The following is a 25,711-nucleotide window of genomic DNA, read 5'->3' as shown; positions in this document are numbered from 1 at the left end:
TAAAATTTATGAAGGGGGTTTAGGGGAAACGGGGAGGCCGGATTGAGTCCTGGGGGATGGGGGGACAGTGCCTGCACCCCGAAGGAGGGTGTTAAGGGGGGAGTTTTAAAAATGTTGGGAAAGCACCCTTTTGGCAAGACAGGATGGAGGAATGATGGTGGAAAAATTTTTCCCCCCTTTTGGTGGGAGTCCCAAAAAAGGGGATAAAAAAAAATAAAATAAATAATAATAATGATGCGACAGTGACGCTGAAAGTATATCGTCAAATTTTTAATGGCGTCGAGAATTCCACACGATATTCTCTGCCTTTCCTTCTTTCTTCATTTCTTTCCTAGCTCCTTCCTTCCCTATCTCTACTGATACCCGTCCACTTTGGCCCTTCTCTCTTTCCCTTTCCCTTCTCTTTACCTCATCCCTTTCCTCTCACCTTCCCTTTTCTCAAATATTCCTTCCCTCCCACCTTCACTTTTCTCACCTATTCCTTCCTCTCCTGTCCTCCCGTCTACTCTTCCTTCTCGCCCAAGACGTAGTCGAAAAAATATTAAAAATTGTGAGAGGTCAGACGGATTCATCCAAAGAACGTCCAGAATAAGATGTCGGATTGAGGATTTTGCACGCCTGAGTAGCTCGCGAACGCCTCCACCTCCGTCCAAACCAAAGCCAAAACACAAATAAAAAATCCTCCTAACAGTTATCCTGACGATATGTTATAGATACATCTAACAACTGAGAGAACTATATAGTAGTCATAGTGTTAGGATGTGCCCAATGTCCTCCAGGGATTTTGAGAATTGTGAGATTAAAGCGAAGCTAGAGTCAAGTTTGAGGTATCGGAGACGGGGTTGTCAACATCAAAGATGGCTGCATTTTCAACAAGAGAGATCAAAGTATTTAAAAAAAAAAGTATTTCCAAATTACAAATCTCTACATACTTGGCTTTTTGGAGAAAGATTTACAGGAATTGTCATGTTTGAAGACTCACGGAATAGTTGAAAGATAGTAGCGTAGTGAGAGAGAGAGAGAGAGAGAGAGAGAGAGAGAGAGAGAGAGAGAGAGAGAGAGAGAGAGAGAGAGAGAGAGAGAGAGAGAGAGAGAGACAGAGAGAGAGAGAGAGAGAGAGAGAGAGAGACAGAGACAGAGAGACAGAGAGAGAGAGAGAGAGAGAGAGAGAGAGAGAGAGAGAGAGAGAGAGACAGAGACAGAGAGAGAGAGAGAGACAGAGAGAGAGAGACAGAGACAGAGAGACAGAGAGAGAGAGAACATTTACATTTCATCACATTACTGTATATATTAATAACAACAGCGTTTTCGTCACAATAGTCATTCACAATTTAGCTCTTGGAAAATCGATACACTTTCTCTAAACATTTAAAGGAAATATCCATCCATGAACAAGTGGGGAGGGCAATTTTAAGTAGGGGGACAATATTTTCGGAAAAACAACAAAATGTTTCCTGGGCGCTAGTTTTTAAATATATGAAACCCCCACCTGAAGCTTTTAGTCATCTGACCGAGGCCTTCCCCTGGCTTACCCCTCCATATTAAAAATCGTGGTTATAATACCGATCATTTGTTAATTAGCGACAGGTGTGTGATGGGTCATGTATGTCAGGTGAGTTTAAGGTATTTAAAGAAAGGGAGATTATGTTTTAAGGTTGTTTAAGGGAAATTAAATGTATATTGAGATTAAGGGACATGTCCTAAATTTTGATTTCCTGTATTTTAGGCAGTTCAAGGGAGATTATTTATATTTAAGGAGATTATCTGTGTTTTGAGAGAGAGAAGAGATTGTTTCAAGGACGATGAGGGGTGTTTCCAGGTCTTACAAGGACGATGAGGGGTGTTTCAAGGTGTTTCAAGGACGATGAGGGGTGTTTCGTTCAAAGGGCGATGAGGGGGTTTTTCAGTTTGGGGACGATGAGGGGGGTTTGGGTTTTCTTAAAGGGCGATGAGGGGGGTTTTTAGGTCTTTTTTGGACGATGAGGGGGGTTTCCCAAAGGGGTTTCAAGGGCGATGAGGGGGGTTTCGGGCTTACAAGGACGAGAGGGGTGTTTTGGTTCTTTTAAGGACGAAGGGTGTTTTAGGTCTTTCGGGCGCCGGGGGGGGTTTCCAGGTTTTTCAAGGAGGATGAGGGGGTTTTTTACTTTCCGGACGCGAGGGGGTTTTAAGGTGTTTTCAAAGGCCAATAGGCCCCAAACTGAAGCACCCCAGAGACAGACTTCTCACATAAACCACGACAGATTAATAACCTAATTACCACCTATCTCACGTAGCCACATTCCGGAATTCACCCTTATAGCAAGGTGCCACAAGAGCTGTTTTTACCCACCAATGTTGAGAGGCAAAGATGGCAGCCTCCCCCTGGCTTCATGGGGTAAATAAGACTTTTTTTCCTGGGGTTGACGCCCCCCTCTGGGATCGACCCCTCCCCTCCCCGATTATTTCTCCTTGACTTAACAGAAAAGTTGCCACGTAATTAGTCCCATGGAAGATCTGATTGTCATGGATGATCTGATGGATTGTCTTGGAAAATCTGATTGTCATGGAAGATCTTACTGACTGTCGTGGAAGATCTGATTAATTTACGTGGAAGATACGGTTGGTTGATTTGAGTCTGGTGATATGTTGGGCACTATGCTAACCCCTACGTCCTTCTCCATGAGTAAGGTTGACAGCCTTTGTGTCTACCTCCGGCTATATATACTTAGTTTCGGGCCTCTACCGTTCCCCAGTTTTATGACGTTAGCATTTACTGGGGTTGAACTCTAGCAGCCACTTGTGTGACCAGTCCTGCACTTAGTTCAAGGTCGTTTGTGGCCTTTCCTTGTGCGTGTCTGTGTTTTGTTTCAGAGAGTTTGGCATCATCTGCGAACTACCACCACCACCACAACAACTACGGCAACCACCATCGCTTTCCACCAACTAACAACCACCAACAGTCCAAACGCCACAGTTACTACCACCATAACAACTACAACCACTACCACAACCACTGCCACAACCACAACTACAGTCACTACCACAACCACTGCCACAACCACAACTACAGTCACTACCACAACCACTGCCACCACCACCACCACCACCACAACAACAACAATAACTAATGTAATAAAGTTGGTAGAATTACCGACAATAACTAACATCACAACTACAACAATAACCACCATCACCACCACAACTACTACAACCCCCACCATCACCACCACAGCTACTACAACAACCACCATCACCACCACAGCTACTACTACAACCCCCACCATCACCACCACAGCTACTACAACAACCACCATCACCACCACAGCTACTACAACAACCCCCACCATCACCACCACAGCTACTACAACAACCACCATCACCATCACCACCACCACCACCACCACCACCACCACCACCACCACCACCATCACCACCACAACTACTACAACCACCACCATCACCACCACAGCTACTACAACAACCACCATCACCACCACCACCACCATCACCATAACAACTACTACAACCACCATCATCACCACCACAGCTACTACAACAACCACCATCATCACCACCACCACCATCACCGCCACAGCTACTACAACAACCACCATCATCACCACCACCACCATCACCACCACAGCTACTACAACAACCACCATCATCACCACCACCACCATCACCACCACAGCTACTACAACAGCCACCATCATCACCACCACCACCATCACCACCACAGCTACTACAACAACCACCATCATCACCACCACCACCATCACCACCACAGCTGATACAACAACCACAATCACCACCACAGCTACTACAACAACCACCATCATCACCACCACAACCACCATCATCACCACAGCTACTAAAACAACCACCATCAAGACCACAGCTACTTCAACAACCACCATCACCACCACAGCTGCTACAACAACCACCATCACCACCACAGCTGCTGCAACAACCACCATCACCACCACAGCTGCTACAACAACCACCATCACCACCACAGCTACTACAACAACCACCATCATCACCACCACAACCACCATCACCACCACAGCTACTACAACAACCACCATCACCACCACAGCTACTACAACAACCACCATCATCACCACCACAACCACCATCACCACCACAGCTGCTACAACAACCACCATCACCACCACAGCTGCTACAACAACCACCATCACCATCACAGCTACTACAACAACCACCATCATCACCACCACAACCACCATCACCACCACAGCTACTACAACAACCACCACCATCACCACCACAACCACCATCACCACCACAGCTGCTACAACAACCACCATCACCACCACAGCTGCTACAACAACCACCATCACCACCACAGCTACTACAACAACCACCATCATCACCACCACAACCACCATCACCACCACAGCTGCTACAACAACCACCATCACCACCACAGCTACTACAACAACCACCATCATCACCACCACAACCACCATCACCACCACAGCTACTACAACAACCACCATCATCACCACCACAGCTGCTACAACAACCACCATCACCATCACAGCTACTACAACAACCACCATCATCACCACAGCTGCTACAACAACTACCACCATCACCACCACAGCTACTACAACAACAACCACCATCACCAGAACAGCTACTACAACAACCACCACCACCACCACCATCACCACCACAGCTGCTACAACAACTACCACCATCACCCCCACACCCACCATCACCACCACAGCTGCTACAACAACCACCACCACCACCACCACCACCACCATCACCACCACAGCTACTACAACAACCACCATCATCACCACCACAGCTACTTCAACAACCACCATCATCACCACCACATCTGCTACAACAACCACCATCATAACCACCACAGCTACTACAACAACCACCATCATAACCACCACAGCTACTACAACAACCACCATCATCACCACCACAGCTACTACAACAACCACCATCATCACCACCACAGCTGCTACAACAACCACAATCATCACCATCACAGCTACTACAACAACCACCATCATCACCATCACAGCTACTACAACAACCACCATCATCACCACCACAGCTACTACAACAACCACCATCATCACCACCACAGCTACTACAACAACCACCATCATCACCATCACAGCTACTACAACAACCACCATCATCACCACCACAGCTACTACAACAACCACCATCATCACCACCACAGCTACTACAACAACCACCATCATCACCACCACAGCTGCTACAACAACCACCATCATCACCACCACAGCTACTACAACAACCACCATCATCACCACCACAGCTACTACAACAACCACCATCACCACCACCACCACCATCATCACCACCACAGCTACTACAACAACCACCATCATCACCACCACAGCTGCTACAACAACCACCATCATCACCACCACAGCTACTACAACAACCACCATCATCACCACCACAGCTGCTACAACAACCACCATCATCACCACCACAGCTACTACAACAACCACCATCATCACCACCACAGCTACTACAACAACCACCATCATCACCACCACAGCTGCTACAACAACCACCACCACCACCACCACCACCACCACCATCATCACCACCACAGCTACTACAACAACCACCATCATCACCACCACAGCTACTTCAACAACCACCATCATCACCACCACAGCTGCTACAACAACCACCATCATAACCACCACAGCTACTACAACAACCACCATCATCACCACCACAGCTACTACAACAACCACCATCATCACCACCACAGCTACTTCAACAACCACCACCATCACCACCACAGCTACTACAACAACCACCACCATCACCACCACAGCTACTACAACAACCACCATCATCACCACCACAGCTACTACAACAACCACCACCATCACCACCACAGCTACTACAACAACCACCATCATCACCACCACAGCTACTACAACAACCACCACCACAGCTGCTACAACAACCACCACCATCACCACCACAGCTACTACAACAACCACCACTATCACCACCACAGCTACTACAACAACCACCACCATCACCACCACAGCTACTACAACAACCACCATCATCACCACCACAGCTACTACAACAACCACCACCATCACCACCACAGCTGCTACAACAACCACCACCATCACCACCACAGCTACTACAACAACCACCACCATCACCACCACAGCTGCTACAACAACCACCACCATAACCACCACAGCTACTACAACAACCACCATCATCACCACCACAGCTACTTCAACAACCACCATCATCACCACCACAGCTACTACAACAACCACCATCATCACCACCACAGCTGCTACAACAACCACCACCATCACCATCACAGCTACTACAACAACCACCATCATCACCACCACAGCTACTACAACAACCACCACCATCACCACCACAGCTACTACAACAACCACCATCATCACCACCACAGCTACTACAACAACCACCATCATCACCATCACAGCTACTACAACAACCACCACCATCACCACCACAGCTACTACAACAACCACCACCATCACCACCACAGCTACTACAACAACCACCATCATCACCACCACAGCTACTACAACAACCACCATCATCACCACCACAGCTACTACAACAACCACCATCATCACCACCACAGCTGCTACAACAACCACCATCATCACCACCACAGCTACTACAACAACCACCATCATCACCACCACAGCTACTACGACAACCACCATCACCACCACCACCACCATCATCACCACCACAGCTGCTACAACAACCACCATCATCACCACCACAGCTGCTACAACAACCACCATCATCACCACCACAGCTACTACAACAACCACCATCATCACCACCACAGCTGCTACAACAACCACCATCATCACCACCACAGCTACTACAACAACCACCATCATCACCACCACAGCTACTACAACAACCACCATCATCACCACCACAGCTGCTACAACAACCACCACCACCACCACCACCACCACCACCATCATCACCACCACAGCTACTACAACAACCACCATCATCACCACCACAGCTACTTCAACAACCACCATCATCACCACCACAGCTGCTACAACAACCACCATCATAACCACCACAGCTACTACAACAACCACCATCATCACCACCACAGCTACTACAACAACCACCATCATCACCACCACAGCTACTTCAACAACCACCACCATCACCACCACAGCTACTACAACAACCACCACCATCACCACCACAGCTACTACAACAACCACCATCATCACCACCACAGCTACTACAACAACCACCACCATCACCACCACAGCTACTACAACAACCACCATCATCACCACCACAGCTACTACAACAACCACCACCACAGCTGCTACAACAACCACCACCATCACCACCACAGCTACTACAACAACCACCACTATCACCACCACAGCTACTACAACAACCACCACCATCACCACCACAGCTACTACAACAACCACCATCATCACCACCACAGCTACTACAACAACCACCACCATCACCACCACAGCTGCTACAACAACCACCACCATCACCACCACAGCTACTACAACAACCACCACCATCACCACCACAGCTGCTACAACAACCACCACCATAACCACCACAGCTACTACAACAACCACCATCATCACCACCACAGCTACTTCAACAACCACCATCATCACCACCACAGCTACTACAACAACCACCATCATCACCACCACAGCTGCTACAACAACCACCACCATCACCATCACAGCTACTACAACAACCACCATCATCACCACCACAGCTACTACAACAACCACCACCATCACCACCACAGCTACTACAACAACCACCATCATCACCACCACAGCTACTACAACAACCACCATCATCACCATCACAGCTACTACAACAACCACCACCATCACCACCACAGCTACTACAACAACCACCACCATCACCACCACAGCTACTACAACAACCACCATCATCACCACCACAGCTACTACAACAACCACCATCATCACCACCACAGCTACTACAACAACCACCACCATCACCACCACAGCTACTACAACAACCACCATCATCACCACCACAGCTACTACAACAACCACCATCATCACCATCACAGCTACTACAACAACCACCATCATCACCACCACAGCTGCTACAACAACCACCACCATCACCATCACAGCTACTACAACAACCACCATCATCACCACCACAGCTACTACAACAACCACCACCATCACCACCACAGCTACTACAACAACCACCATCATCACCACCACAGCTACTACAACAACCACCATCATCACCACCACAGCTACTACAACAACCACCATCATCACCACCACAGCTACTACAACAACCACCATCATCACCACCACAGCTACTTCAACAACCACCATCATCACCACCACAGCTGCTACAACAACCACCATCATCACCACCACAGCTACTACAACAACCACCATCATCACCACCACAGCTACTACAACAACCACCATCATCACCACCACAGCTACTACAACAACCACCATCATCACCACCACAGCTACTACAACAACCACCATCATCACCACCACAGCTACTACAACAACCACCATCATCACCACCACAGCTTCTACAACAACCACCATCATCACCACCACAGCTGCTACAACAACCACCATCATCACCACCACAGCTACTACAACAACCACCATCATCACCACCACAGCTACTACAACAACCACCATCATCACCACCACAGCTACTACAACAACCACCATCATCACCACCACAGCTTCTACAACAACCACCATCATCACCACCACAGCTGCTACAACAACCACCATCATCACCACCACAGCTACTACAACAACCACCATCATCACCACCACAGCTACTTCAACAACCACCATCATCACCACCACAGCTACTACAACAACCACCATCATCACCACCACAGCTACTTCAACAACCACCATCATCACCACCACAGCTACTACAACAACCACCATCATCACCACCACAGCTACTACAACAACCACCATCATCACCACCACAGCTACTACAACAACCACCATCATCACCACCACAGCTACTACAACAACAACCATCATCACCACCACAGCTGCTACAACAACCACCACCATCACCACCACAGCTACTACAACAACCACCATCATCACCACCACAGCTACTACAACAACCACCACCATCACCACCACAGCTACTACAACAACCACCATCATCACCACCACAGCTACTACAACAACTACCATCATCACCACCACTTCCACCCTCAACCCATCCAACACTACCATATTCCTCCCTCCCTTCCTCTCTACCTCCTTCCCTCCCTTTCTACCCCCCCCCGTCTCCTCCCCTCCCCCACCCCCCGCCTGCAGGTGGCACTGGGAATCGATCCAGGGTCGTCCTCCACAGGGTGTCTCTTGCTATATTGGACCCACACAGCAGGGGAAGGGAGGGGTGTGGGGAAGGAGAGGGGTTTGGGGAAGGGAAGGGGTGTTGGGAAGGACAGGGGTGTATGGAGCGGTAGGGGTGTGGGGAAGGAGAGGGGTTATTTCTCTAGCTCAGGTGGAACCACAGCTGAGGTTGAGGGAAGGGTGATCGTGGGGGGAGGGAAGGGTGATCGTGAGGGGAGGGAAGGGTGATCGTGAGGGGAGGGAAGGGTGATCGTGGGGGGAGGGAAGGGTGATCGTGAGGGAAGGGACGGGGTGATAGTGGGGGGAGGGAAGGGTGATCGTGGGGGGAGGGAAGGGTGATCGTGGGGGGAGGGAAGGGTGATCGTGGGGGGAGGGAAGGGTGATCGTGGGGGGAGGGAAGGATGACTATGGGAGAGAGGGAAGGATGACTATGGGAGAGAGGGAAAGGTTACCTGGGGTGAAGGAAGGGTAACCATGGGGAGGAGGGAGGGGTGACCATGGGTTGAGGAAGAGGTGACCATGGGGGTGAGGGAGGGCTAACCATGTGGGAGATGGAGGGGTGACCATGGGGGTGAGGGAAGGGTGACCATGGGGGCGAGGGAGGGTTGGCCATGGGGGTGAAGGAGGGGTGACCATGGGGATGAGGGAGGGGTGACCATGGGGGTGAGGGAGGGGTGACCATGGGGGTGAGGGAGGTCTGACCATGGGGGTGAGGGAGGAGTGACCATGGGGGTGAGGGAGGCGTGACCATGGGGGTGAGGGAGGGGTAACCATGGGGGTGAGGGAAGGCTAACCATGTGGGAGATGGAGGGGTGACCATGGGGGTGAGGGAGGGGTGACCATGGGAGTGAGGGAGGGGTGACCCTGGGGGTGAGGCAGGGGTGACCATGGGGGTGAGGAAGGGGTGACCATGGGGGTGTGGGAGGGGTGACCATGGGGGTGAGGGAGGGGTGACCATGGGGGTGAGGAAGGGGTGACCATGGGGGTGAGGAAGGGGTGACCATGGGGGTGAGGGAGGAGTGACCATGGGGGTGAGGGAGAGGTGACCATGGGGGTGAGGAAGGGGTGACCATGGGGGTGAGGAAGGGGTGACCATGGGGGTGAGGAAGGGGTGACCATGGGGGTGAGGAAGGGGTGACCATGGGGGTGAGGGAAGGGTGACCATGGGGGTGAGGGAGGGGTGACCATGGGGTGTGGACGGGGTGACCATGGGGGTGAGGAAGGGGTGACCATGGGGGCGAGGAAGGGGTGACCATGGGGGTGAGGAAGGGGTGACCATGGGGGTGAGGGAGGGGGTGACCATGGGGGAGAGGGAGGGGTGACCATGGGGGTGAGAGAGGGGTGACCATGGGGGTGAGGAAGGGGTGACCATGGGGGTGAGGGAGGGGTGACCATGGGGGTGAGGGAGGGGTGACCATGGGGGTGAGGAAGGGGTGACCATGGGGGTGAGGAAGGGGTGACCATGGGGGTGAGGAAGGGGTGACCATGGGGGTGAGGAAGGGGTGACCATGGGGGTGAGGAAGGGGTGACCATGGGGGTGAGGGAGGAGTGACCATGGGGGTGAGGAAGGGGTGACCATGGGGGTGAGGAAGAGGTGACCATGGGGGTGAGGAAGGGGTGACCATGGGGGTGAGGAAGGGGTGACCATGGGGGTGAGGGAGGGGTGACCATGGGGGTGAGGGAGGGGTGACCATGGGGGTGAGGGAGGGGTGACCATGGGGGTGAGGAAGGGGTGACCATGGGGGTGAGGAAGAGGTGACCATGGGGGTGAGGAAGGGGTGACCATGGGGGTGAGGAAGGGGTGACCATGGGGGTGAGGAAGGGGTGACCATGGGGGTGAGGGAGGGGTGACCATGGGGGTGAGGGAGGGGTGACCATGGGGGTGAGGGAGGGGTGACCATGGGGGTGAGGAAGGGGTGACCTGGGGGGTGAGGGAGGGGTGACCATGGGGGTGAGGGAGGAGTGACCATGGGGGTGAGGAAGGGGTGACCATGGGGGTGAGGAAGGGGTGACCATGGGGGTGAGGGAGGGGTGACCATGGGGGTGAGGAAGGGGTGACCATGGGGGTGAGGAAGGGGTGACCATGGGGATACTGTTGATCATTAATATTAATCAAGTGTTACAAATATTGATCTGTTATGATGAATATTAAATATACTTCACCAGGTCGTCCTCTTAATAACAGTCATCATTTCACTGTTGTTAAGACAGCTATATGTGCGACTGATGAAGGTAACATGAACAGTGGAAATCTAACACAGTTAGGTCTACCTTAAACAACGGCACAAATGTGTATCGTCTGTATGTTTTTCCGTTATGGTATGTTATAACTGTTTATACTTTTTGGCTAGAGGATAGCCTAACCTAAGCTAACTTAACCTAGCCTAATCTAATTTAGCCTTGCCTATTCTAATCTAACCTAGCCTATCCTAACCTAAGCGAGATTGTTGCTTCAGATCGTAAGTAAGAAAGAGACATCTAGATGTGTTGGAAGCACCGGGACTTGACCGTGTCTTAGGCAGGCAACTCTCAGCTCTCAGACCAGTCTTGAGACGCACTGACACGCACTGGCATCACTATGTATAGACATACTGACGTATAAACATTCCTCAGTCCTACTTGCTCTTCACTAGTCCTACTTTCTTATCACCTAACACTCTTAATGATAATTCTGTCATACCCTATATACTCCACAGTCTAATTTCGCTATAATTCTTACATTCTCTCTTGTTCCCTTTTTCCCGTTCACAAGGGACGTATACAAGCTGTCTGCCAGTTCTTTGGTCGTTTCTTGTATATACATACTTAACAAGTACACCAATTGTTTTACCACTGGATTTTTACTCTACTGGCTTTATTATGTGCTCCATCTCTATGGTGTGAGTGGTAGTCACACTCTACTTGTGGTGTGGGTGGTAGTCACACTCTACTTGTGGTGTGGGTGGTAGTCACACTCTACTTGTGGTGTGGGTGGTAGTCACACTCTACTTGTGGTGTAAGTGGTAGTCACACTCTACTTGTGGTGTAAGTGGTAGTCACACTCTACTTGTGGTGTGAGTGGTAGTCACACTCTACTTATGGTGTAAGTGGTAGTCACACTCTACTTATGGTATAAGTTGTAGTCACACTCTACTTATGGTATAAGTGGTAGTCACACTCTACTTATGGTATAAGTGGTAGTCACACTCTACTTATGGTATAAGTGGTAGTCACACTCTACTTATGGTGTAAGTGGTAGTCACACTCTACTTATGGTATAAGTGGTAGTCACACTCTACTTATGGTGTAAGTGGTAGTCACACTCTACTTATGGTATAAGTGGTAGTCACACTCTACTTATGGTGTAAGTGGTAGTCACACTCTACTTATGGTATAAGTGGTAGTCACACTCTACTTATGGTGTGGGTGGTGACACCATACCCATGGTGTTGTGGTAGTTAGAACATTAGAGACACATAATGGTACTGACTGGTACTGAGTTAATCATATAGACGTAAATACCTCATATGTGCTTTTGAATTTTTTACATCACCTCATATTTCAGCAGATTATGGATGAATGTCACTACCTGCCCTGAACACCTGTGTTTTAATCCCCTGACTCGTCTGTGCTGAGACTGACTTGGCTCTTTAAATCTTTGGCTAAAAGTCACTGGTAGTGAACAATGCACCATTGTACCATCTTGTGGAAGAGTTATCTGGCTGGGAAAAAACTGATTTTCTCTTAATGTATCAACAAGGATGTTTTTACTAGAATTATTAAGTGAGATGTGTGTGTGTGTGTGTGTGTGTAAAAAATATACTCTCTTTCTCTCTCTCTTTCTCTCGCTCTCTTTCTCTCTCTCTCTTTTCCCTCTCTCTCTCTCTCTCACACACACACAGTACGTCAAGCCCATATTGGAGTATGCAGCACCAGTATGGAACCCACACCTGGTTAAATACGTCAAGAAGTTAAAGAAAGTGCAAAGGGTTGCCACAAAACTAGTCCCGGAGCTGACGGGTATGTCCTACGAGGAGAGGTGAAGGTAAATCAACCCGGTGACACTGGAAGACATGAGGGATAGGGGGGACATGATAACGACATACAAAAATACTGAGAGGAATTGACAAGGTGGATAGGGAGAGAATATTTCAGAGATGGGACACAGCAACAAGGGGTCACAACTGGAAGTTGAAAACTCAGATGGGTCACAGGGATGTTAGGAAGTATTTCTTCTGTCACAAAGTTGTCAGCAAGTGGAACAGTCTGGAGAGTGATGTAGTGGAGGCAGGATCCATACATAGCTTTAAGAAGAGGTACGATAAAGCTCATGGAGCAGGGAGAGTGGACCTAGCAGCAACCAGCGAAGAGGCAGGGGCCAGGAGTTGTGACTCGACCACTACAACCACAAATGGGTGACCACACGTCTAGCATCAGTTATCACATTCATGATGGGACCACTAAATCCGTACGGAAAGGGAGAAAGGGAGGCACTCAGGTTTGATCCATATATAGGTAGAATAGATCCAACCCCTTGGATCAAGAGCCCCATCACTGGCAGCAAGAAATACCCTTCTCTGGTTGTGGGCGGGGCGTAGTACCAACTGAGCCCGCTGATTGCTGGAAGCCTTGCGTCGGCTCCAGTCAGTGGGCGGAGTCAACTCTGCGTCGCCAAGGCAACATCCCACACAGACACGCCCACCTCCTCCCCTACACCCACTACTTCACAAATAAGTCATTTTTTATCAATTATATTTTCCACATAAAACAAGACGTCCTGGTCATGTTGTTGAATTATCAAGCATCGTAGAGTGGAGACACCACGAGAAAACTCCTACAGAGGGACACAAAGGTAACATTATGAAGCACAAAGGTAACCATGAGAGGCACAAAGGTAACATAGGTATCAGTGAAGTAATTCTGGACCTTCAGATATTTGCTACTTAATTAGCTTCTAGCGACACTGTTGTTAATGAGGCGAGAAGTTAAGCTGAAGGAAGACTCCTGCTGCTCCTCACAAATTATGTTTATATATATATATATATATATATATATATATATATATATATATATATATATATATATATATATATATATATATATATATATATATATATGTGTGTGTGTGTGTGTTCATAATTATCGTCATTTTTTCTGTAGAAATTAGAGAGACAATTTTGGAGGCCAGGTTAATATGTATCATGAGTGGATCAGGTTAATATGTATCATGAGTGGATCAGGTTAATATGTATCATGAGTGGATCAGGTTAATATGTATCATGAGTGGATCAGGTTAATATGTATCATGAGTGGATCAGGTTAATATGTGTCCGGAGTGGATCAGGTTAATACTGCTACAAGTGGATACAAGGTCACGCTTGAAAACTTAAAAAAAATTGGAGATAGAGTGACCCGAATATAAGAGGCAACATGTTCATCGTCACTTAGTCTGTTTCTCTCGTGCTACAAGCAAATTAAATTTCAATGATTGGACATTACGATTAGAGCCCTGATTCTGCCTGATGGTGTCATTACTGTGAAAGGCACCCAGACCTACCTGGAGTTGCCCTTCTTACTGTAGTGCACCTCGTAGTAGACGGATCCTTCCCTGATAGCGATGCCGTAGTAGTGGTAGCGACTTTGACCTCTTGTGCCCAGACGCCGAGTGGTCAGTCCTGGAAACTGCTGTCGGATGATCTGTAGGAGAGGCATTGTAGTGAGTGAGTGTGTGTGTGTGTGTGTGTGCGTGTGTGTGTGTGTGTGTGTGTATGTGTACTCTCCTGTATGTGGTTGCAGGGGTCGAATCACAGCTCCTGGCTCTGCCTCTTCGCTCGTAGCTACTAGTTCCACTCTTCCAACTTTAAGAACTTCAAGTGTATGTGAGTATGCATATGTGTAACATCAAAATCATTATACTTCTGGTAGAGTAAGTTACAGACACAGTAGTAGCAGCAGCAGGTGTCAGATCTGAGTTCGTCTCTTGGATAGGATCGTCCAGGTGGGTAATTAACAGGTGTAAACAAAGATCAGCTGGGTGTAGGTCAGCTGATCATGGGGGCGTGGCTGGGAGTAAGAGAAGGTGTGCTGAATGCTCCAATATTTTGACTTTAGAAATTGTAAATAGAGAAAGAAATGTCCAAAAGAAGCCTACTATGTAGGCGCAACATTTCATTAATAAAGATACCCGGCTGTTACACTTGTGTCTTAATCCTCAACTTGTCGCCATTTTATACCATTTTCAACATAGCATGAAGGAATTTGTGAACAATAATAAAACGTATTTATAAAAATGTCTGCGTTACAATGTCTACGTTACAGTGACTACGTCACAATGACTACGTCACAATGACTACGTCGCAATGACTACGTCACAATAACTACGTCACAATGACTACGTCACAATAACTACGTCACAATGTCTACGCCACAATGACTACGTCACAATCACTACGTCACAATAACTACGTCACAATGTCTACGTCACAATGACTACATCACAATGACTACGTCACAATGACAACGTCACAATGTCTACGTCACAAACAGGTACACAGATATACATAAAACTTACATAATGAAGATACCCAGGTATTGTACAAGTACCTCAATCATATTCTCCATATTGTAAGGCATTATTGTAATGTAATGGAATTATGAGAGGAAGATGCTGGCTACGAGACAGTGAGCGGAGTTACTGGACAAGCAGCAACATGTCAACGTTACAACGGAAAGAACACAGAGGTTGGCAGAGGTAGACACAACAATTTGGAATCATCTGTGAGAGGGGAGGATTGAGGTCAACCACTAGTCTAGTAATCTGTGAGAGGGGAAGATTGAAGTCAACCACTAGTCTAGTAATCTGTGAGAGGGGAAGATTGAAGTCAACCACTAGTCTAGTAATCTGTGAGAGGGAAGGATTGAAGTCTACCACTAGTCTAGTAATCTGTGAGAGGGGAAGATTGAAGTCAACCACTAGCCTAGTATTCTGTGATAGGGAAGGATTGAAGTCAACCACTAGCCTAGTAATCTGTGAGAGGGAAGGATTGAAGTTAACCACTAGTCTAGTAATCTGTGAGAGGGGAAGATTGAAGTCAACCACTAGTCTAGTAATCTGTGAGAGGGAAGGATTGAAGTCAACCACTAGTCTAGTAATCTGTGAGAGGGAAGGATTGAAGTCAACCACTAGCCTAGTAATCTGTGAGAGGGAAGGATTGAAGTTAACCACTAGTCTAGTAATCTGTGAGAGGGGAAGATTGAAGTCTACCACTAGTCTAGTAATCTGTGAGAGGGAAGGATTGAAGTCAACCACTAGTCTAGTAATCTGTGAGAGGGGAGGATTGAGGTCAACCACTAGCCTAGTAATCTGTGAGAGGGGAGGATTGAGGTCAACCACTAGTCTAGTAATCTGTGAGAGGGGAAGATTGAAGTCAACCACTAGTCTAGTAATCTGTGAGAGGGGAAGATTGAAGTCAACCACTAGTCTAGTAATCTGTGAGAGGGGAAGATTGAAGTCAACCACTAGTCTAGTAATCTGTGAGAGGGGAAGATTGAAGTCAACCACTAGTCTAGTAATCTGTGAGAGGGAAGGATTGAAGTCTACCACTAGTCTAGTAATCTGTGAGAGGGGAAGATTGAAGTCTACCACTAGTCTAGTAATCTGTGAGAGGGAAGGATTGAGGTCAACCACTAGTCTAGTAATCTGTGAGAGGGGAAGATTGAAATCAACCACTAGCCTAGTAATCTGTGAGAGGGAAGGATTGAAGTCAACCACTAGCCTAGTAATCTGTGAGAGGGAAGGATTGAAGTCAACCACTAGTCTAGTAGTCTGTGAGAGGGGAAGATTGAAGTCAACCACTAGCCTTGTAATCTGTGAGAGGGGAAGATTGAAGTCAACCACTAGCCTAGTAATCTGTGAGAGGGAAGGATTGAAGTCAACCACTAGTCTAGTAATCTGTGAGAGGGGAAGATTGAAATCAACCACTAGTCTAGTAATCTGTGAGAGGGAAGGATTGAAGTCAACCACTAGTCTTGTAATCTGTGAGAGGGAAGGAGTGAAGTCAACCACTAGTCTAGTAATCTGTGAGAGGGGAAGATTGAAGTCAACCACTAGTCTAGTAATCTGTGAGAGGGGAAGATTGAAGTCAACCACTAGCCTAGTAATCTGTGAGAGGGGAAGATTGAAGTCAACCACTAGCCTAGTAATCTGTGAGAGGGGAGGATTGAAGTCAACCACTAGCCTAGTCATCTGTGAGAGGGGAGGATTGAAGTCAACCACTAGCCTAGTAATCTGTGAGAGGGGAAGATCAGGGATAATCACTGACCTTGCCGAAGCTAGCAGCATTGACGGGTTGCAGGGATCTCTTGTCACAGAAGTCGACGTAGTGGAGGTAGAGAGTGTTCCTGGGAATACACACGCCCTCAGCCATCTCGTAGTTCTCCTCCAGCCACAGCAGCGTCGCCGGCGTCGAGTGGGGACGCAAACCTCGCCCTCCACCACCTCTTCCACCTCCATCACTTCCTCCTCCTCCATTACATCGATTTCCTCCACCGTTACTGCCTCCACCACCACCTCCTCCTCCTTTACACCCTCCGTTAACGACGACAGCGTCTCCGTTACCTGTACGACATGTTTTTCTTCCATCTCCTCCGTCTATTTCTCTTCCTCCTTCTTCTCCTCCTCCTCCTCCAGTCACCACTCCAGATGGCTGCCTCTCCACCACTCCCGTACTCTCGCTTCCACTTTCTGGAACATAGGATAAACAAACCCCTGAGGGTCGTCTGGAATATAGGATAAGCAAACCCCTGAGGGTCGTCTGGAACATAGGATAAACAAACTCCTGAGGGTCGTCTGGAACATAGGATAAACAAACTCCTGAGGGTCGTCTGGAACATAGGATAAGCAAACCCCTGAGGGTCGTCTGGAACATAGGATAAACAAACTCCTGAGGGTCGTCTGGAACATAGGATAAACAAACTCCTGAGGGTCGTCTGGAACATAGGATAAACAAACCCCTGAGGGTCGTCTGGAACATAGGATAAACAAACCCCTGAGGGTCGTCTGGAACATAGGATAAACAAACCCCTGAGGGTCGTCTGGAACATAGGATAAACAAACCCCTGAGGGTCGTCTGGAACATAGGATAAACAAACCCCTGAGGGTCGTCTGGAACACAGGATAAACAAACCCCTGAGGGTCGTCTGGAACATAGGATAAACAAACCCCTGAGGGTCGTCTGGGACATAGGATAAACAAACCCCTGAGGGTCGTCTGGAACACAGGATAAACAAACCCCTGAGGGTCGTCTGGAACATAGGATAAACAAACTCCTGAGGGTCGTCTGGAACATAGGATAAACAAACCCCTGAGGGTCGTCTGGAACATAGGATAAACAAACCCCTGAGGGTCGTCTGAAACATAGGATAAACAAACCCCTGAGGGTCGTCTGGAACATAGGATAAACAAACCCCTGAGGGTCGTCTGGAACATAGGATAAACAAACCCCTGAGGGTCGTCCGGAACATAGGATAAACAAACCCCTGAGGGTCGTCTGGAACATAGGATAAACAAACCCCTGAGGGTCGTCTGGAACACAGGATAAACAAACCCCTGAGGGTCGTCTGGAACATAGGATAAACAAACCCCTGAGGGTCGTCTGGAACATAGGATAAACAAACCCCTGAGGGTCGTCTGGAACACAGGATAAACAAACCCCTGAGGGTCGTCTGGAACACAGGATAAACAAACCCCTGAGGGTCGTCTGGAACACAGGATAAACAAACCCCTGAGGGTCGTCCGGAACATAGGATAAACAAACCCCTGAGGGTCGTCTGGAACATAGGATAAACAAACCCCTGAGGGTCGTCTGGAACACAGGATAAACAAACCCCTGAGGGTCGTCTGGAACACAGGATAAACAAACCCCTGAGGGTCGTCTGGAACATAGGATAAACAAACCCCTGAGGGTCGTCTGGAACATAGGATAAACAAACCCCTGAGGGTCGTCTGGAACACAGGATAAACAAACCCCTGAGGGTCGTCTGGAACACAGGATAAACAAACCCCTGAGGGTCGTCTGGAACACAGGATAAACAAACCCCTGAGGGTCGTCTGGAACATAGGATAAACAAACCCCTGAGGGTCGTCTGGAACACAGGATAAACAAACCCCTGAGGGTCGTCTGGAACACAGGATAAACAAACCCCTGAGGGTCGTCTGGAACATAGGATAAACAAACCCCTGAGGGTCGTCTGGAACATAGGATAAACAAACCCCTGAGGGTCGTCTGGAACACAGGATAAACAAACCCCTGAGGGTCGTCTGGAACACAGGATAAACAAACCCCTGAGGGTCGTCTGGAACACAGGATAAACAAACCCCTGAGGGTCGTCTGGAACATAGGATAAACAAACCCCTGAGGGTCGTCTGGAACATAGGATAAACAAACCCCTGAGGGTCGTCTGGGACATAGGATAAACAAACCCCTGAGGGTCGTCTGGAACATAGGATAAACAAACCCCTGAGGGTCGTCGCCACAGGTCGTCCTCGGGTGAAATTATTTATTTCAGTATTTCTTTGTGTATTAGACCAGCTTTCTGGCACAGCTGGAAGCTTGAACCACCTGTCTAGTGGTGAAAGCTATAACGACTTTTCTAGCACTATCTGAAAGCTAAAAAAAAGTTAAAACTATTTTTTCAGGCACCAGCTACAAGCTAAGACGACCCCCGTAGCACCAGCTGCAAGCTAAGACGACCCCTCTTAGCACCAGCTGCAAGCTAAGACGACCCCTTAGCACCAGTTGCAAGCTAAGACGACCCCCTTAGCACCAGCTGCAAGCTAAGACGACCCCATTAGCACTAGCTGCAAGCTAAGACGACCCCCTTAGCACCAGCTGCAAGCTAAGACGCCCCCCTTAGCACCAGCTGCAAGCTAAGACGACCCCCTTAGCACCAGCTGCAAGCTACGACGACCCCCTTAGCACTAGCTGCAAGCTAAGACGTCCCCCTTAGCACCAGCTGCAAGCTAAGACGACCCCCTAAGCACCATCTGGAAGCTAAGACGACCCCCTTAGAACTAGCTGCAAGCTAAGACGGCCCTCTTAGCACCAGCTGCAAGCTAAGACGACCCCTTAGCACCAGCTGGAAGCTAAGACGACACCCTTAGCACCAGCTGCAAGCTAAGACGAATTTTCTAGCACCAACCGGAAGCTAAGACGAACCTTTTAGCACCAGATGGAAGCTAAGACGAACCTTTTAGCACCAGCTGGAAGCTATGACGAACCTTCTAGCACCAGCTTGCAGCTAAGACGGCCCTCCTAGCACCAACCGGAAGCTAAGATGACCCTCCTAACACCAGCTGGAAGCTAAGGCGACTCTCCTAGCACCAGCTGTGAGCTCTGGCGACCCTGTCACTTACCGCTGGACAACGGCTTGAGCTGAGCGTATGACCGGAAGTCGTTCACTTCCGGCGAGGTCACAACTACTGATGACGCCATGTTGGTTCCTCGAAGCCAAAGATCTGCAGAACAAGGTCAAGGTCAAGATCCGGAGCTCACGGTCAAGCAAGATCTGGAAGTCAGGTCAAGCAAGATTCTACTGGGAGTTCCAGTACGGTGAAAAGTTACGGATTTATATTTGCAAACTGAAAATAGCATATAAACGAGACTAAAACACACAGACAGACACACAGACAGACACAGACACACAGACACACACACACACACACACACACACACACACACACACACACACACACACACACACACACACACACACACACACACACACACACACACACACACACACACACACACAGTCATAGAGTTGTCAGCAAGTGGAATAGCCTAGCAAGTGAAGTAGTGGAGGCAGGAACCATACATAGTTTTAAGAAGAGGTATGACAAAGCTCAGGAAGCAGAGAGAGAGAGGATCCAGTAGCGATCAGTGAAGAGGCGGGGCCAGGAGCTGAGTCTCGACCCCTGCAACCACAATTAGGTGAGTACAATTAGGTGAGTACACACACACACACACACACACACACACACACACACACACACACACACACAAACACACACACACACACAAAACACACACACACACACACACACACACACACACACACACACACACACACACACACACACACACACACACACACACACACACACAACACACACACACACACACACACACACACACACACACACACACACACACACACACACACACACACACACACACACACACACACACACACACACACACACACACACACACACACACACACACACACACACACACAGCGCTTTAAGAGGCACGTAAGTTCCTCCGTCTTCTAATAACATGTTCATTTTCCCACTATAATCTACCTAGTCCATAATTACTATCACATTTTCTTTGTCTGTTTCGTAAGGTGAAGTCCAGGATCTTAATTCATGGTATAACTTAACAACCTTTGAGAACAACTGTGTTGCAGAGGTGTGAACTTTGCTAAGCAATAAGATTACTTGAACATTAAAATGGTATAAAATACCGACAGGTTGTTAGGTAAGACACATATGCAACAGTTAGGTATCTTTATTATTCATAATAAAGATACCTAACTGTTGCATATGTGTCTTACCTAACAAGATTACTTAGCATATACAACAGGAATGACAAGTTTGTAGATGAATGGTTCAAAGATCCATAAAAAAGTAGCCTGGAAAATACTGTAGAAATTGATCTTCTGAAATAGAGAAGAATGATTGACATGCATACCATGTAAGGTGATCAAGACTGACGGGGATTGAACTTGCGGCGAGTGAGTCGTAGAACTCCAGGCCAGTGCGTTAACCACTGAACCAACTGGCTACAATGAGATTCATCCAACTAGGTATATTTATACACGATAGGCAAGTTAACATGGGCCACCACTGTGACCACAAATGCAAGAGTCTGCATATGAATCTCCTGCCAGCGTGGCCATATCGAACTCTAGCTCATGTTCCATCGAAGCCCCCGGTGGCTTGCGTACGGGCCTGGAGTTCGACGGGTTTAGGGATGACAGGTCCTCTCTCACAGACCTACAGAGGTACAGTAACAGAGGAAGAAAAGTGAGGTACGAGAGAGGGACGGGTGAAGTCCATCTTCTTGCACTGCAAGAATGTCTCCATGACTCACGAAATCGTAATGACACGATTGCAAACAAACCATACCCCGGCCGGGATTGAACCTGGCAGTGAAGGGACTTGAGCTAGAGTTCGTCACGGCCACGCTAGCTGGAGATTGGTCTGTAAAAACTTGCATTTGTGGTCACAGAGGTGCCTGTGCTAACCTTCCTATGGTGTAGAAATATACCTAGTTGGACGAATCTTATTGTGGCTAGCTGGTCTAGTGGCTAACGCGACGGGCTGGAGTTTTGAGACTCTCTGACCGCGGGTTCAATTCCGGCCGGGGGTATGGTTTGACTGCAAGAATGTGTTTGATACCGTACCTCACAAGAGACCCGGTAACGACACAGGTAGCCAGAACAGATGGTAACAAGCTGCCAGGAGACCAGATGGTAACAAGCTACCAGGAGACCAGATGGCAACAAGCTGCCAGGAGACCAGATGGTAACAAGCTGCCAGGAGACCAGATGGTAACAAGCCGCCAGGAGATCAGATGGTAACAAGCTGCCAGGAGACCAGATGGTAACAAGCCGCCAGGAGACCAGATGATAACAAATCGCCAGGAGACCAGACGGTAACAACAAACCACCAATAGACCAGACAGTAACAACAAGCCACCAATAGACCAGACAGTAACAAGCCACCAATAGACCAGACAGTAACAACAAGCCACCAATAGACCAGACAGTAACAAGCCACCAATAGACCAGACAGTAACAACAAGCCACCAATAGACCAGAAGCCACCAATAGACCAGACAGTAACAACAAGCCACCAATAGACCAGACAGTAACAAGCCACCAATAGACCAGACAGTAACAACAAGCCACCAATAGACCAGACAGTAACAAGCCACCAATAGACCAGACAGTAACAACAAGCCACCAATAGACCAGACAGTAACAAGCCACCAATAGACCAGACAGTAACAACAAGCCACCAATAGACCAGACAGTAACAACAAGCCACCAATAGACCAGACAGTAACAACAAGCCACCAATAGACCAGACAGTAGCAACAAGCCACCAATAGACCAGACAGTAACAACAAGCCACCAATAGACCAGACAGTAACAACAAGCCACCAATAGACCAGACAGTAGCAACAAGCCACCAATAGACCAGACAGTAACAACAAGCCACCAATAGACCAGACAGTAACAAGCCACCAATAGACCAGACAGTAACAACAAGCCACCAATAGACCAGACAGTAACAACAAGCCACCAATAGACCAGACAGTAGCAACAAGCCACCAATAGACCAGACAGTAACAACAAGCCACCAATAGACCAGACAGTAACAACAAGCCACCAATAGACCAGACAGTAACAACAAGCCACCAATAGACCAGGATTTTCACATAAGATTCCTAAGGACGTTGTTACCATGACAACGGCGGTGTGTGTCATCTCTCTCTCTCTCACTCTCTGTTTCTTACCAGAGGACAGCGGGGACCCGTCTAGACCTGAGGAATTAGGCTGTCCAAGGCTCACTGGAGACGACATGGTCTTTCAGGTCTTCTTGGGGGTCTTCTTGAGGTCCAAGAGAGTCCTCTTCAGGTCTTGCTAGGGGTCTCTTTCAGGTCTTGCTAGTGTCCTTCAGGTCTTGTTAGGGGTGCCCTTCAGGTCTTGATATGAGCCTCCTTCAGGTCTTGCTAGGAGTCTCCCTCAGGTCTTGCTAGGAGTCTCCCTCAGGTCTTGCTAGGAGTCTCCTTCAGGTCTTGCTAGAGTTTCATTCAAGTCTTGCTAGGGAGCTCCTTCAGGTCTTGCTAGAGTTTCCTTCAAGTCTTGCTAGGAGTCTCCTTCAGGTCTTGCTAGAGTTTCCTTCAAGTCTTGCTAGGGGTCTCCTTCAGGTCTTGCTAGAGTTTCCTTCAAGTCTTGCTAGGAGTCTCCTTCAGGTCTTGCTAGAGTTTCCTTCAAGTCTTACTAGGGGTCTCCTTCAGGTCTTGCTAGAGTTTCCTTCAAGTCTTACTAGGGGTCTCCTTCAGGTCTTGCTAGAGTTTCCTTCAAGTCTTGCTAGGGGTCTCCTTCAGGTCTTGCTAGAGTTTCCTTCAAGTCTTGCTAGGGGTCTCCTTCAGGTCTTGCTAGAGTTTCCTTCAAGTCTTGCTAGGGGTCTCCTTCAGGTCTTGCTAGAGTCTTACTTCTCCTTCAGGTCTTTGCTAGGAGTCTCCTTCAGGTCTTGCTAGAGCTAGGGGTCTCCTTCAGGTCTTGCTAGAGTTTCCTTCAAGTCTTACTAGGGGTCTCCTTCAGGTCTTGCTAGGAGTCTTCAGGTCTTGCTAGGGGTCTCCTTCAGGTCTTGCTAGAGTTTCCTTCAAGTCTTGCTAGGGGTCTCCTTCAGGTCTTGCTAGAGTTTCCTTCAAGTCTTGCTAGGAGTCTCCTTCAGGTCTTGCTAGAGTTTCCTTCAAGTCTTGCTAGGAGTCTCCTTCAGGTCTTGCTAGAGTTTCCTTCAAGTCTTACTAGGGGTCTCCTTCAGGTCTTGCTAGAGTTTCCTTCAAGTCTTGCTAGGAGTCTCCTTCAGGTCTTGCTAGAGTTTCCTTCAAGTCTTGCTAGGAGTCTCCTTCAGGTCTTGCTAGAGTTTCCTTCAAGTCTTGCTAGGGGTCTCCTTCAGGTCTTGCTAGAGTTTCCTTCAAGTCTTGCTAGGGGGCTCCTTCGGATGTTACTAGGGGGGGGGGCTCCTTCAGGTCTTGGTAGGGTGTTGTTGAGGCACCAGAGGACCACCCTGGGGAACAACACAGTCACAGGGCTGCCCACCACTCTTGTCTCCCACACTCCGTCTTCTTTCATAGCTCATATTCTAGTTACGTAATTATCTTTTTATCCTCCATTGACTCGCATCTGAAGAGAGAAAAATAACCATTAGAACCAAACATTACTCATACAACAACAACAACAACAACAACAACAACAACAACAACAACAACAATCATAATAATAATAATAATAATAATAATAATAATAATAATAATAATAATAATAATAATAATAATAATAATAATAATAATAATAATAATAATAATAATAATAATAATAATAATAATAATAATAATAATAATAATAATAATAATAATAATAATAATAATAATAATAATAATAATAATAATAATAATAATAATAATAATAATAAT

At 48.0% G+C, this 25,711-nt stretch overlaps 1 protein-coding gene across 1 annotated transcript in view; it reads right to left on the bottom strand.

Moving 5' to 3' along the window:
• LOC138854365 (transcription factor RFX4-like) overlaps positions 1–18,469 on the bottom strand; it is a 49,839-nt gene extending 31,370 nt beyond the window's left edge. The window contains exons 1-2 of the mRNA XM_070096988.1: positions 17,759–18,469; positions 14,995–15,134 (exon numbers count right to left, since the gene is read on the bottom strand). Of these exons, the coding sequence (XP_069953089.1) occupies positions 14,995–15,134; positions 17,759–18,469 (851 nt within the window). The remainder of the gene's footprint in view (positions 1–14,994; positions 15,135–17,758) is intronic.
• Positions 18,470–25,711: the final 7,242 nt, after the last annotated feature.

The sequence above is a fragment of the Cherax quadricarinatus genome, chromosome 56 (assembly GCF_038502225.1).
Source record: "Cherax quadricarinatus isolate ZL_2023a chromosome 56, ASM3850222v1, whole genome shotgun sequence".
Classification (NCBI taxonomy): domain Eukaryota; kingdom Metazoa; phylum Arthropoda; class Malacostraca; order Decapoda; family Parastacidae; genus Cherax; species Cherax quadricarinatus.
This window is presented reverse-complemented; position numbering and strand designations above follow the sequence as displayed.